The 16247-nt window shown below is 37.0% G+C and overlaps 1 protein-coding gene across 5 annotated transcripts; it reads right to left on the bottom strand.

Annotated features, from left to right (window-relative positions):
- Positions 1-569: 569 nt before the first annotated feature.
- Positions 570-14519, bottom strand: LOC106129295 (uncharacterized). Of its 5 annotated transcripts, XM_060947502.1 has the most exons (11): positions 14391-14519; positions 8568-8739; positions 7898-7989; positions 7381-7505; positions 6833-7067; positions 5937-6067; positions 5169-5266; positions 4452-4538; positions 3147-3269; positions 2405-2506; positions 570-813 (listed from the first exon to the last, which is right to left on the bottom strand). In XM_060947502.1, exons 1-10 carry the CDS (start codon positions 14517-14519, stop codon positions 2436-2438), a joined length of 1263 nt encoding a protein of 420 aa, XP_060803485.1. In that variant the 3' UTR covers positions 570-813; positions 2405-2435. The 5 variants fall into 5 exon arrangements, with proteins under 5 accessions (XP_060803485.1, XP_060803484.1, XP_060803486.1 ...); XM_060947501.1 differs by having other exon boundaries at positions 570-2506; XM_060947503.1 differs by having other exon boundaries at positions 570-2506; positions 6905-7067.
- Positions 14520-16247: the final 1728 nt, after the last annotated feature.

Here is a 16247-nt window from a genome sequence, read left to right as displayed (position 1 = left end):
GCATTTAAAAATTAAACCTTCCATGGAAAACCGTCTCTAAATTTCAAACAGGAATAAAATCCGGCCTCGGTATTTCCGAGATTAGCGCATACACACAGACAGAGAAAATAGGGGGACTAAATTATAAGTAATATGAATTGATTATGTTTATGCGTGTCACAAGAGTCTGACAGGTGACAAGAGACACTTCGTGTTGCCTGGGGCTCCTCTTTCTTCTTTCATTCTCCCTGCTTGGACCACCAGGAAAATGACGAAAATGTTTTCAAAATAATAAAAATCATGACTAGCCCAGGGGCTAGCTGCAGGCAGCTTGATACGCGCGATGCCGTTTTTATCGCGAGAGAAACTATGTTTCACTTTTTATTATGACGTAAAACGGAACCGCGATTGTAAATCGCGGGCAATGCAAATTCAAAAATGTTATCAATTATTATGGAACACTTCATATCACTTAATAATTGTCATATCTTTTGGTTTCACAACAACGGCGACGCGGGTGCCATTAAAGGTTAATACGGGAGCTGGATTATGAGGAGAGACTAGAAATAAAACTATACGCCTATGTCGCAATAAATATATATTAATATATCAATTATTATAATAATATTTCATAATAATCATAATATTTAGATTAATTGGGATAAGGCTACAGTTATATCATTTAAAAGTTTACGTCACTCTCACAAGGTAATAAGGTCTATTCATGCTAGACCGCTATTTGTCTTCTTTTTCGTTAAAATGTCTATATAGTGGACTTTCTCATGACTGTAGGCGTTCTTTTGAATTCGTACATATATACTGCTCCTCTTGCATCTGAAAATATGTTGCATTGTTTTCAGAACACACATAGCCTAAACCTTTATTAGGAGTAAATGTCATTATATTATTATAATTATATTATGTCCTTCGGAATACATCACACAACGTTTGTTTGTTTGTATTTTGTAACTTCAATTGAAAAGTAAATAAATTTATTTGGAATCTAGTATAAATAGACCTTACCTAAGTAAGGAAAATAAACACAGATAAAATATTTATAAGTGAACAAAACATTGCTCTACCTAATATTGAATGTATTAGTACACACAAAAATAAAAGGTCTTACTTTATCTTTAGATACATAATGCAGTGACAATAAGACGGCTTTAATCTGTCTAGTCACTGTAAAATACACCTACATAGATGCTTAAGAAGACCTAGATTGAAATATATGCTTTAAATAAGTTAATACGTGGCCGTACATTCGAGCGAAAAACTAAGTCTGGTTTTTGTACATTGGTTACTAAAATAAAGAACACTTTAAGTTGAACTGCTATAACTACTAAATAAAATTTCGAATAATTAAAGAGTTGAGCATTTTATTTTAAATGACCGATTTGTAACGTCTCAATTGGATTAGATTCCTAAAATCAAATAAAAAATCTAAGAAGTAAATCGTTCACTTTTGTATAGTGGAACTTATCGGTAGTTTTGTGTACATTAACAAGCTTTGCTTTCAAATGCTACACAATGTTAGTGATTTAAAGCAAGCTGTTAAAGCAATTAATAAATAAAAGAATGTTATTTGAAGCCACAATGTGATTGTTAAGAAATCTTAACTGAACATAATGTTCTGTAATAAATGGATGTGTTGAAATAAATTCCTAAAAACATGTAAAGTTTTTAAATGGTCATGGTTGCTAATTAAAACAATTAAATTTTACGATAACAATGACATAACAATAGGTATAAAACGCGAGACGCATAATTCAGACTTATAACACTCTATTCAAGCAAAACCAGAGTTATTGCATCTTGTATAGGACTAAAGACCTATTTTTGAATTTATGGATATTTTAGTTTCATGTCCTTAATATTTCGGTAACTTGACTTGATGTACATTTCGACGAAATTTCATAGCTATATTTTCAGTACAATCACAGAGGAGAAATATTTACAGACACTAAGCTTCATACAACACTCGGCATCGCCTAACTAACGCGATTGAAATGTCAAAAATATTAAATTATTCATTATCTATACTTTGGCAAGCGATGGCAGTGTTAATCCCATTAAAATGTCATTCTTTTACATTCCATACTTGCCAATTTACTTTAAATTCACTCATTGAAAGCCGAAAATTAAATAACTTCTTTCTTGTCACTGGCGTTTCTATGTCTAACCAATTCAAAATAACCCAGCACTAGTTTCTAATTAATAACTAGAAACAATTGGAATATAATAGGCAAAGTTATCTTGTAATGATCTATGAATGCTCAGTCCAAATAAATCAACATCTAATAATCAAATAGTTACATTAGCAAAGGTTTCTTTTCTAATTCTCTAGGACCATGGTCCAAGCAAAAGTAAGTTGATAAAAACGTGAATGAAGCTTTGTCCCTATCTCCTCTGTGTGGCTCCTTACAATTCCTCTATACAGCGGGCTGCCAGCCACTCTATGTGTGGTCGGGCGCGTGCTTGCGGTGCTGGTGGTGCTTGCGCGGGCGCCGCGCCTCCGACGTCGTCGCTGCAACAAGCATCGAGCATTACTCAAAGCCACAGCTTTTGTTGATTGGAACTTACAATTTAAGTATGTTAGTGTTATTAGTTGTTTAATTATCATTCAAGTATAATTGTTATTAAAAAAACATTAAGACCAGATGGTTAGCTAGATTTATTTCTTGTTAAGTACCTTAAAGAATTTTTATATTTTTTCTGTTTGATTGTTTGACATTAGTTTAATTAGTATGCTCATGATAGTAGAAGAAAAGTTTTTATATAACTTGATTAATTGACAAATCAAACACACATTTTAAAATTAGACTTGCAATGATTATACTTTATAACGATCGTTACTGATAAACAGTAGCAGATAAGTGCGCGACACCTATCATATGGTTATAATTTTTTAATAGCTCAATTGAGATGATTACGAGCTTTAAAGGCTCTAAGAATTAAATTCTACAAAGCAAGAATATTTTTATTATTTTGGTTTTTTATAATTAAACAAAAATCACGTTATTAAAGATTATATTATTAAACCTAGGTACACCCACACCACAAAGGTTTAATTACATAGCATGTTAATATATTTGTTTCCATATCCCAAAGCACAGAAATTTACCAGAACATGCACCGACAACCGCCAATCATGTTTTTATTCTCACCCTTTTGCAGTGGTATCATTTTAGTTACCACAACTTTCAACTCTGGACATATAGGCATACGGTCGATATAACGTCTATCCGGCAATTTCGGTTCGTTCATGCATGTTGCTCTTATTCGGGTTACTGAAAATGTCAATTTATATGAAAGTTATGTTACCGACTGATTGAGTATTGGCATATTGATATTTTTGGAACTGTAAGAGAGCGATATAATAGCATTTTCCCAAATTCCACATAGCAAGGAAAAGGATTAAATGAATATAGAAGTTTCAGCCAAACAACAATTTACGTAATGACTCTTAAAAAAGTAACCCAATATGCCTAGCTTCGAAAATAGGACACAATGAAAACTGGATAGGAATGGGACACATTATAAAAATCTCTTGCTACAAAATTAGTTCCTTTTTTTTGTGTATGTCATTTCATACAACTTATATCTACATATTATTGAACTAGATGACACCGAAATCATTTCTTAGTGTACCTCTAGACCATATAAAGAACTAAATTTTCAAGTCAAGTCCAGCGGTTTGGACTGTTTGTTGCTATGTCAGTCGGCCATTTACTTTCTTCTTTTATTAATTTAGATAATAGATAAAATTATATAATTTAAAGAATACACACACAAAGTGATGAAATTTGGGACAATTTCCTTATCAGAGGACCGGAAAAACACTATCTTCGATCGCCAAATTCCACGCTTTCCAAGTTCGTAAAGACTCTGTCAGCGAGATACGATTTCAGAAAGATTATAATAATTCATCGCAAATTGTTTTATCATCTGGTTTAGTGCGAGATTCACTCGATCAAACGTGTTGAGCAAGTAAACGCGAATCTGTATGGAACTGCATTAATGCTAGCGCGTTACCGCTAGATGGCGCTGGTAAAATCACATACAAATTCGCGTTTTGGTCGAGCAAAACTCGCACTAACACCTCTGTTTTCACAAATAAATATATACCTATGGATTTATTGTTTTTCTACACATACATACATACATATTATCACGTCTATATCCCTTGCGGGGTAGACAGAGCCAACAGTCTTGTAAAGACTAATAGGCCACGTACAGGTGTTTGGCTTTAAGATGGAATTGAGATTCAAATAGTGACAGGTTGCTAGCCCATCGCCTAAAAGAAGAATCCCAAGTTTATAAGCCTACCCCTTAGTCGCCTTTGACGACATCCATGGGAAAGGGATGGAGTGGTCCTATTCTTTTTTCTATTCGTGCCGGGAACCACACGGCATTGTTTTTTTTTTTTTAATTAACGGGCAAGAGTAATAAGTGCTGGATTGGATACTCACAAGTGGGTTCCTCCGGTGACTTGAGTGTTTCTCCATTGGTCTGCTTCTTCTTGTGTTCGTATCCGTTCGCTCTGGGTCGCGTATGATCTGAAATGTAGGTGGACGAACATTCAGGTCAAGCTTAGGTACCTAAACTGATGGTACTTACTAAATGTCAGGGTTTTTTACTCTTGTCTTGCCGTGTGGTTAAAATGCGAGTAAAGGTTTACAAAAGTTTGTTTGTTTATTTACTAAAAAGTTTAAAGTTTTACTTTTATTAACTTAGACTAAGTACAGGCTATGGACTTAGCTCAGGGAACGAGCTGAGTCAATTCCAAACTAGGACCGGCCTGTATCTTGTAGGGCCGCCCTCACGCTAAGTTTAACGCCGTTAGTGTATGTAAAGTTATGTTTCGTTTTTTTTCCAAAATTGTTATAACTGTGTGTATGTTTGAAAGAGACGGAGAGAGAGAGTTGTTTGAGCACGTAAATTAAATAAAAATGAGAGTATCTGGAGCTTTTAAAGGATATTTGACAGGATAGCCGACCCGAATACGAGTATGGAAGAAAGACGTACCTATACTAGGTACTAAAGGAACCCACATTATGGCCCGTAGCAGCCCTCGTGAATCTTGTTTGTTTGCCATGAGAATTACGTGAAATCGCCTAAAATGTCCTAGAAATCCTAAAAATTAACAATATTTAAATGGTAAGTAGGTATGTAATCTGATAACTCACTATTGGCATACACGGTGGAGCGGTGTATTTGTTGTCCAGACAGTTCCGGCAGAGTGAGGGGTCGCCGGCTGCGGCCCCGCCCCACTATGCTAAAGTCTCTGAAACAATGGGAAACGTTAGTAAGTACTTAGATAATGGTAGACTGAAGATGACTCTTAGAAAGCACAATGACTTTATAAGTACTGAAATTATAGTGAGAAAAAAGTAAACATAATATAGGTAGATTAGATATCTTTCTTCGTCTCTCATTCCTCCGTGAAGATGCAATGCGTCCTTCGATCAACTATGTACGTACGTCAATGAATGCGTCGCAACAAAAAATTATAAAAAAAAATCCCGCCATTTTATACTTTTCGCATCTTAGTAGGTTAGGTACCTATCAAAATGGCGTGGCCTGAACAAAGTTCGACGAACTAGGGTGCACACTATATTGATGTTTTTTTCTTAATTTATTACATACCACTTCTATATTATGCACGACGGTTATATGACGTTTTTCTGTTTTCTTAACGTCGATTTAACAAATAAAATAAAAAAACAAAAGCAAAGGCGATGAATTTATTTGATTCTACATGAAGGTTCAAATCAATATTGGCTTTTATTAGTTACTGTTGGTTCTGCCTACCCCGCAAGGGATATAGGTGTAACTATATGTATGTATAATAAATAACCTATATTTTAATATTGGCTGTAATATGTCATTCGAATGTATTAATCTACATACCCTTTCACAATAATAGGTTATATAAAATGCTTAAAATGACTCACTCTCTAAGTGGTTCTCTCCAGAAGTCCGGCGTGTGTACTGGCGGGAAATGGTAGTTGTTCTGGTAACCGTACCCGCCTTCCAGGCCGGAGGCGCGAAGGCTTGCGTGGAGGGAGTTCTTCATACACTGCAACTAAGGCACGATACGGAAATTTGAGCTACGTATGAATGGAAGCTTTGGTTAGGCTACTTTAATATTATAAGATTTATTTAAACAAGATAACTTTTAATAATTCTAAGATTAAAAAGTTTTTCAAAGGGTAAGTCTACAATAAATATTTCAATTAAGCTAAGAAGAGCGAAACATTTAGATTTTAAGTTAAAGGTTAAATTAAAGTTTGGTTCTAAATGTAACTTTGCAATAATATTTCTTAGGTTAGGGAAACTAAAGTTAAGTTTAAAATGAACTGCAACAGGTGTCATAAAAATTATACTGCGCTAGTGCTTTTGTGCAACAATATTCAGTTATAGACACAGCTGCACACAGCGCATTATGTCTAAACATTCCAGGTTATATAGGATCTAACCTAACCTAAAAGACAAGAAGACACTTGAACCGTGCAAGACATCAACTAAAATCGGGTGCGATGGTGTGCGCGGCCGCATCTATACCTGTAACCACAGACAAAGATCTAGCTAGACCTCGCGAGTGTATGTGCTTCGCACTACAGAATGAGGTCCGTTGGAGCTTTGTTAACTTTGATCTTCTCATCTTTTCGTGTTACGAGTTTCACCCTCCGATACATGCATCTGGGCTGGGAGTTCGCTTTCCAACATATTATTATGTCTTTTGAATTCCTGCAGCGTTTACAGTTTTATGATAAAGTGCACTTGATTTTTGGGAACTGGCGGTATCTAGCTAGATATGTCTGCGTCTGTAACGTGTTGCGTGACATACGTGTGCGTGTCGCGCGGCCGCGCCGTCAAACAAGAGGTTAGTGACCGCGCCCCCCGCGGCCGCCGCGAGTACCTCTCTCCGCTGGCGTTCCGCGTCCCCGCGCAGGCGCCGCACGAGCCGCTCCGCCTCCGACAGGCGCGCGCGCAGCTCCGCTCGGCTCTCCTCTGCGCCGTCTGCTTCCGGCTGCGACTCCTTCGTGCAACTGCATTTCTTCAGTTCGAGTTCGCGCAATTTTCTGTGTGAAACAAACTCTTCGATAAAGCGAACTTCGAAACTTTCTACTCAAGACAGCAATTAATAAATAGCCTGTAAAACTTGATACTCGTACTTAACAAGATATGAAAATTGTTATGGCAATATTATCTCATAGGTACAAATCAGTATAGTTTCAAAGAGATTATTGGTCAAAAATTCAGAGGTAACTATATATGTATAATTCGAAATCATATAAAACGATGGAAGGAGAAGGGTATAAGTGGATAGAGTATCGAATATGTTACTGTTGATAATTTACAATATTGATTTCAGAGTGCCTGCGCATAACATACTCAGCTTGAGCATCGACCAATGTCTGCAGCTGCAGAGCTCTTGCTTCAGCTGCGCGTGCTTCGCCACGGGCGGCGGCGGCTTCGCGCTCCAAGCGGCTAACTTCGCGTTTAAGGTTAGCCTCTTTCTGTTAGACAAATATAAAAAATCTAAAATATTATACGTTGGCGAAAGTTTAGTTAATGAGTACCCTAAGCCGACTAGCTCGCAGAAAGAGAGTACCTAATGAATGTGGATGAAGCGAAAGAAATGCAGGGGTCATGACAAGTAGAAAAATGTAGCCTCTGCTTGCCTTGTTTTACCTTAAGACATTAGAAAACGCTTCAAGTGACGATAGAACTCTATTTGCAATTAACTAAGCAGATGAAAGGCGACTTTAGTAACTCTTAAAAGTAAATGCAATTGAGTGATTTGGGCACAGTTTACTGGAATAAATAATGTAAGAGAACGGTTTAAACTGCATTTTGCTAAAATGATTAATGATATTTTTTGTTTCTTTTTAAGTGTTATTATATTTACCTCGTTGCTTTCACCAGCATCTTCAGAAGCCGGTGTAGTGGCAGCTATTTTAGGAGACCCTTCCTTATTGAATATTAGCTGAAACTGCAAATCTGAAAAAAATATACAATGTCTTTTGGAAGATATCTAGTCCATTTAACCTTATGCATTGGTAAGAGTTGCTTTTGTGCTACTTGTTCAATCCATACTGCCATTTATGTTATTAAGTTTCATTTGTGTCTTGTAACTTATTATGTGCGATACCAATAAAACCGACAACACAGTAATTATAGATCCAGTGTACAGCGGCTATCTCGAACTGGAATCTCATGATGCACTTCTATTTCCATATCGCGCGTTTCTGCCGATTCTTGATCTTTACTTTGGCACGCATTTGTTTTTTTAACATAAATTTATCCTCTAAGAATTTATTAAACGGAATAACAAAGTAGGATCTGGTACAACTTTCTTTAAAAAATCTTATAAAATTGCATTGGTCCTGTATGTCTGTTGATGCATAGATAAAAGCAAAACACTTTTTTTATTTTGGTTTAGCTATTGTTCTTAATTCTCTTCTAAAGAATGAAGAGTTGGCATTTTTTGGGACGCTTTCTCTCTTTTCTGCCATCTGCTGCCCAGCGACAAAGAACTAAAAACATTGATGTATTAGTATTAAAAGTGTTGTACTTACCTCTGTTTCTTTCTCTCAGTGCTTCAATTTCAGCATGAAGGCCACTAAGCATAAGCCGATGCTGCTCTTGCAGGAAACGCACGCTGTGTTCCAAGTGCGCCACCCTGGCTGCAGCATCCCCGCCGCTGATAATGAATCCAGTGCCATTCGATTCTGGGGGTGATTTTTTCACCTGAAATTTAAAAATTCAGCTGTATGTTAGTAGGGATAATCTTGAACAGTCGTAAGGTACCTAAAATTATTTATTAATTCGTTTTTGTTACACCTACACAAGAGTGGAAGGTATTTTAAAAAGTATGATAGACTTTGTGATTGTAGATGAAAGATTGAAGAACAAAGTGCTGGATACCCGTGCATATCGCGGTGCTGGCATTGACTCGGACCATTTACTGGTGATATCCCGGATAAGGGGTATCTTCAATCGCTGGCGGCACAGGGTAAGGGAGCAAACCAGCGCTTTGGAAAGAGTAAAAGTAGAAAATTTGCAAGATATGGATGTAGGTAAGAAGTATATTAATAGACTGAAGGATGAATTTGAAGATTTAGAGGAAATGAGCGATATTGAAGATGGATGGAAGGAATTTAAAGAAAGAATTGTGAAAGTAGCTGTTGAAGTGTGTGGTGTAAGTAGAAGAAGGAAAGGAAAAAATCACAAAAATGCGTGGATGAGTAAAGATGTGCAAGAACTTGTGCGATTAAAGAAGAAAGCATGGCTGGATTTGTTAGCAGCAAAAGCTAACTTAAGAATGCAAGAGGTTATAGATGAAGATGTGAATGAAGCACGTAAGGAATATAAGAAAATGAAAGATTTGGTTAAGAAAGCTGTGATTAGAAAGAAAGAAGAGTATAAAGAGGATTTTGATAAAAGGCTATCAGAAGACTTTCAGTCAAATCTGAAAGTATTCTGGAAATCCGTAAGGTCAGCCCGAGGAAATACTATAACCAGAGAGCTGACTAGGATCAGATGCCAGGATGGTAGCGTTGTGAAAGGAGAAGAATGTGTACTAAAGATATGGAAGGACTATTTTGAAAGTTTATTTGAAAAAAAGGAAGGAAATAAGAAAGATTTCTGCTATAGCGAAGAAAAAGAGAATGAGATGGAAGGCGAAATTGAAATGTTCGAAATTGTGGAAGCACTTAAGAGTATGAAAGCGGGAAAGGCTGCTGGGTGTGATAGAGTGTCGGTCGAGATGCTTAAAGCAGGAAAAGGCGTAGTAGCTAGTCAGTTGTACTGCCTTTTCAATTTGTGTTGGAGAAGCGGCCGAGTACCAAAAGATTGGTGTAAGGCTGTTATCGTGCCACTTTACAAAGGAAAAGGGTCACAGCTGGACTGCAAAAATTATCGTGGTATAAGCCTGCTTAGCGTCGTCGGCAAATTGTATGCTAAGGTATTGATTAATAGAGTCAGGAATGAAACTGATGACAAAATATGGGATGCTCAAGCGGGATTTCGAAAGGGAATGGGATGTACTGATCAGGTCTTTTCCTTGCGGTGCATAGCCGAAAAGTTTTTGGCCAAGAGTCAAAAAGTCTATTGCACATTCGTAGATCTGGAAAAGGCCTATGACAGAGTTGAGAGGAATGAATTGTGGTCAGCACTTTCTATGCATGGGGTGAGCAGTCTCTTAATACGAGCACTGAAATCCTTATATGAGGATTCGAGTGCTTGTGTCAGGATAAACGGAGCGCACACTGAGTGGTTTAAGATTGAGAAAGGCGTTAGGCAAGGATGTGTTGCGTCACCGTGGCTGTTCAACCTATTTATGGATAGCTGTTTGACAGATTTGAAAGAGTCTAAAAGTGGATTAAAGATGAATGAGTTACTCGTCAAATGTCTGCTCTATGCCGACGATCAGGTTATACTGGCGTCATCAGCGGAGGAGTTACAGGAGATGGTAAACTGTATGCATGAAGCTTTAAAAGAGAAAGGAATGAAAGTGAACGTAAGTAAAACTAAAACACTGGTTTTTGAAATGGAGAAAGAAATGACAGCATGTAATATTTTGATTGGAGGAGAAAAAGTGGAGCAAGTGAAAGAGTTTGTATATCTAGGATCAAAGTTTACATCAGATGGCAAGTATGATAGTGATATTGAAAGGAGAGTGAACGCGGGGAACATGGTGAATGGAGCTTTGCATGCCTTTATGAGCAGTCAGAAACTATCCAAAAAGGCTCGACTGGCTGTGCACAGGGGCGTGTTGGTCCCGACATTAATGTATGGGAGTGAAAGTTGGGTATGGCAAAAGAAGCATGAAAGCAGTATAAATGCAGTGGAAATGAGAGCGTTAAGGAGTATGATGGGTGTGAAATTGAGTGACAGGATAAGGAACAGCGTGATAAGGGAATGTTGTGATGTGAAAGAAGATGTAGTTACAGGAATAGAAAAGGGTATGTTAAGATGGTTCGGTCATGTGGAGAGGATGAATGAAAGCAGGTTGACTAAGCAGATATACAAGGAGAGTGTGGAGGGAAAGGTCGGAGTGGGAAGACCTAGACGAACGTATCTTGATCAAATTAAGGACGTCCTGGTAAAGGGTCAGGTCAAAAGTACCCGAAACCGCCGAGCTTGTATGAAGAGAGTTATGAATGTGGACGAAGCGAAAGAAGTATGCAGAGATCGTGGCAAGTGGAAAGAGGTAGTCTCTGCCTACCCCTCCGGGAAAGAGGCGTGATATTATGTATGTATGTATGTATGTCGTTTTTGTTGGATGCAAAAGTGAGATGAACTTGATTGTGTTTTCATTGTTACGATGACGAATACGTTTTATTGCGTGAACCTCGTGCAACCTCTTAAAGAGTCGCTAAAACGTTCACAACTATTATTATTCATGTGTGAGGTAATCCTGTAGAATGAAGTCATGCTGACAAGAGAAATCATAATTAATGAATGAAAACTCTTGTCACAGAAGAAAAATTAAAAGCAACAATGTTTTGAGCTTATTACATACATACATAAATACCATCACGCCTGTCTCCCATTGGGTCAGGCAGAGACTAAGGATTTCCACTTGCTTCAATCCTCACAGACCTCTCCCGCTTCCTCCACACTCATTACTCTTTTCATGCATATTCGACGAATGCATACTCCTAACGTATGTTATATGTTTATATATACATACATGAAATCACGCCTCTTTCCCGGAGGGGTAGGCAGAGACTTCCTCTTTCCACTTGCCACGATCTCTGCATATTTCCTTCGCTTCATCCACATTCATAACTCTCTTCATGCATACTCCTAACATCACCCTTTTTTAAGACATTCGAAATTTGGTCCTTGAAAGATTCCGGCCGACGAGGCCGGCCCTGTACCACTTTTACAGACAGGCCTTATAAATTCCTTTCGTTAGTATGTCCTCCACTCCACTCCATACATTTCTGTTACATCGATATTTCTAATTCACTAACATCATACCTACTTAACACTCTCATTTCAACTGCGTTCACTCTACTTTCGTTTTGTTTCTGCCATACCCAACTCAGTGAGAGTTGGATAATATAAATGCGACAGTAAGTTGTTATATTTTCACAATTAAACTGCTTAACTGATCTCTATCAAATTTTGAATAAGACGTACATATCAACAGATAAGGACAAACTATAATTTCATGCATCTGGAGCCGTGGGTAAGAACTAGTTAAATATAGATAGACATACTCTTTATTGCACCATAAGAAAAAGAAAAACAGAAAACAAACAAACAAATCATCGAGCCGATAAAGTACCTAGACTACTTACCTAGTTAATGTTCAAACAACAAAGCAACTCAATTACCTAGAAGTGAAGTCTACCTCTGTATTTTTAATGACATCTATTGACGGCGATGGGAAAACCCCATATTGCCTTGCATATCCAAGTCGTTGACCGGACTATTACCCTTTGTGTCTGCTGACTTGACCAGTTCTATTCTCTAACAAAGGATCAAGTACATATATATTAAATGCTAAACGTATTTTTCGATATGTAAATGTACTTACCTGCAATTTGGCAAAAGGAGCAGCCGGCACTAGCACTTTGGATGCCATCGCTGCTTATCTTTATAACTAATCAGAGATGACTTCGCCGGGTGAAGCGATTAGCGCAATCTCCTTTGTTGTGAACTGCCTCGGAGCACGCGCGCGTTTGCAATGGTAAAGATCCAACATTTGTGCACGAAAAACGACCTTGCCTACTACACGTAATAATTAAAAATAAGATTCGCGGCTCAACACAAATAACAAGTATTGCTTCGACTAATACTATGAGGTAGAACGTTTCGCCTAAAAGGTCGATGACTTTCGACCTTGAACTAGTGAACTTTATTATGTTTGGAAAATTGACGTAAGATGAAAGCACTGAATTTCACTGAAGTTTTACTTATGTATTTTTTTCCACGATTTTCCTTTAGATGTTTTGTCGTGTGGCGGACGGTAAGCGAGGGCTGCGGATGCCCGGGGCAGGTGCAGGCCAGGGGCGGGGAGGGTGCAGTATCTATCGATCGCGCCGCCGCACTCAGGTTCCTACCGCCACACTGGAGTAGGTAAACATGGAGTCTAAACATTATACAATGCCGTTATAAAAATAAGGTTATAAGCAAATCTCTAGGTTGAGTAGTTTGATGATGAGAGTAGGTAAGTACTTTCAAAGGCAGAGATACCTGGCCTCCCATTAAATTCGGATTTGTATGAATAGGTGGACATGTTTCTCTGCCGTTGTCTGTACCTTTGCAATCTAGCAAGTAACCTGTTCTGTAAACCTCATATACATTTTTGAAAAGAGTAACCTCCGTAATTTTACAAAAACAATACGTGCATATGCCATTCGGATATAGACATAGACAATCTGAAAATGATGATGAGATGATACCTAAGCCTTGGATGTCCACTTTCTACAATTCCTTCTCTTTCTTCCTGTCTAGTTTTCGTTTTTATAAACTGCCTATTTATTTGTGCATTTAGCGTTTGTTTTCTCTCCTCTGTGCTACCGCTGAGTCAGAGGCATCGTCTGTCACTATACAGCTGTGGCTCGGTGCCAACTTCTCTGATGGTTTTACGGCAAATAATTGAACATTCAGATAATGGCTTTATTTCGCCTGGTGTATATTTCACCACTTTATTTACATGCGAATCCTATTTGTACAAAATATAGGTCAGTTCTGTTACGAAACGTTGTTTCGCCATGAAAGAGTTTTCATGTCAATGAACCACTTGAAAGGAATTATGTAGATACAATTTTTCATGGAACATTAATATTATTAGGTAATAATTATTTGCATTTATTTCCAACCGTATTCATATCAATGCTAATTAAGTCTGCACAGCGCAGTGAAAGTTACATAAACTGTGTAGGTAGGTAATACATAATTTTCACATTATTTTATTTTTGTAAGTGAAAGGTATTTACGTTTGCTTTCAAAATTTATGACGAAGTAATAGATACATATAAGCACCCACCCATAAAAAAATATTCAACTAATAGCTCCTTTAGCTTCGTTGGTTCAAAATAAGTCACCTTATTAAGTCTCGTGTATGTCGTAGAAAACGACTAAGGGTAAAACTCGCAGATGCCTCTTCGGTTCGCACATTAGGTCAAAGTACTTATTCCCACAAATATCCACGGAAAAAAAAGGGGGACCTAAATTGTCAATGAAAATACCGGGTATTTTTGGGAAGTAGACAATCAGACCTCAATAACCACTAAATCAATTCTGATGATATTTCGCACAAAGGCAGGTAAAACTTTCAGGAGAAACAAACCTACGTAGGCTACTTATTTTTCGGAAATTCTCACTTTGGTAAAGCCGTACAAAATAGTTAAACTTAAAACAAAATCACGCTATACTTCTACCTCTTCATTTTCCTCGTCAATGTTATTAGAAATAGTCAAAATCGCCGTTTTGCTCCATTGAGGGAAATGCCTTGGTAGTGCCGGCATCGACGCTCCCATGCCCGCCATCGGCCTTGCACTGAATAACATAGTGCACCGTGCACTGACACGAAGATCCGATAACGATAGATAGAGATAATTACAAATGTGTTTAATTCACGACAGGTAAGTTCAAAAAATACTAAATGGTGCACCCTTCACGAGCGCATGTATTATTTACGAAGTTACATTTTTTTTTTTATTCAAAGTAATTACTAATTATACAAATAAACCCATTATATATAACTTTGTTAAATATTATTAATAAAAAGAACTAAAAGAAACTAAATTCGTTACTTATTCAGTTTTAAAATGTTTTTGTTGTGACTTCAAAGCGTCTTCCGTTGCCTAGCAACTATCAAAGTAAATCATGAACAAACAAAACAAAAGTTTTTAATCCCGGAAATGAAATTCTCGATGCTTTACCAAGTAACTTTATATAAAATTATGTTTATTTATTGATAGATTTAGAAAACTCAGATATGCAGTATAAATCTGCGATTAAAATAATTTTATTATTGTTTATAGTGTTGGATTTTCGTACGTATTTTTTTAAAATTCAAAGGTTATTGCGAGTTGTTCAACTATTGAAACGATACTGGAAAAATAATGATATGTCACTTTTGAATTTTGAGTGATTTCTTTGGTTTGATATTATGATATTTGTTTGTTTACCTTTCATGTACGTTTTTGTCGCTTGTTCCATCAGGGTTCCATCACAGTGAGGATTTAACACCAAATTTGGATTGACTTTTTCAAGAAGTTTTGAAAATTTATTTGGCCCAGCTATGACACAGGCATTGGAGACTTGTGTGCGTGGATTTTCCTTCATGCCAAAAGAGAACGTCTCCGCGGAAAGTCTTAAGGTTTGTTTAAATAATTATACCTACTTATCATTTAGCTTTGTACTCTGCACTTTCACTTGCTTCAAGGCAGTCCTCCTACTTAATAACTATAATATATAGTGCAGTCCTTCATTGGGGTGCATTCAATTTAATTTTAATTATTTTCTTTATTTATTTTAAGTATCCTGTAGGAATAGGTATTAGTTAAATATAAACTGCATAATTTTGCTTACAAAACAAAAATCTATTGAAACAATAATTCCTGGAAACAATACATTTCCTGTTTCCAAAATTTAATGATATTTTATTTCCAATTTTTCCAGTACATCGAAGGCGAGGAACTGACTCGAAAGTGGCGTGCAAGTCAGCGCGAGCGTCAGAAACAGAGGGAGCAGCTCATCTGGGAGGAGTTTGTGGTGAAGGAGAATGATGTACTGTCCACACTGTGCAAAGGTATGGATGTAGTTTTCTTTGTACTACCTTCCTCCTGACAGAAGTTTGGGTTACATCCTCACATATCTGGAGAGGAGGAATGTTGGAAGAGAATACTATAAATTCACAACATTCTTATGTCTATTTTTAATTCTATGTTTGGATTATTGTGTTAAGTTTGCATTATTGAAAATGCTGCAGTGCAGTTTGTTACCGTTTCTTCTCCTCTGACACTCTGGAAGCGGCAGAGAGTTATTAATATGACGTCAACTAATGTTGTGGAACCAAAATATATGATGATTATTGAGTAATATTTGAAATAAAATAAATATAAATAATAAATATATACGGGACAAATTACACAGATTGAGTTAGCCACGAAGTAAGTTCAAAACTTGTGTTACGAGATACTAACTCGACGATACTATTTTTTATAATAAATACTTATATTAATAATTATCCAAGACCCAGGCCAATCAGAAAAAGTTTCATTTCCCATCAT

This window comes from Amyelois transitella, chromosome 13, assembly GCF_032362555.1.
Source record: "Amyelois transitella isolate CPQ chromosome 13, ilAmyTran1.1, whole genome shotgun sequence".
In the NCBI taxonomy this organism is placed as follows: Eukaryota; Metazoa; Arthropoda; class Insecta; order Lepidoptera; family Pyralidae; genus Amyelois; species Amyelois transitella.
Note: the sequence above shows the minus strand (reverse complement) of the source record. Positions and strands in the feature narration are given on the sequence as shown.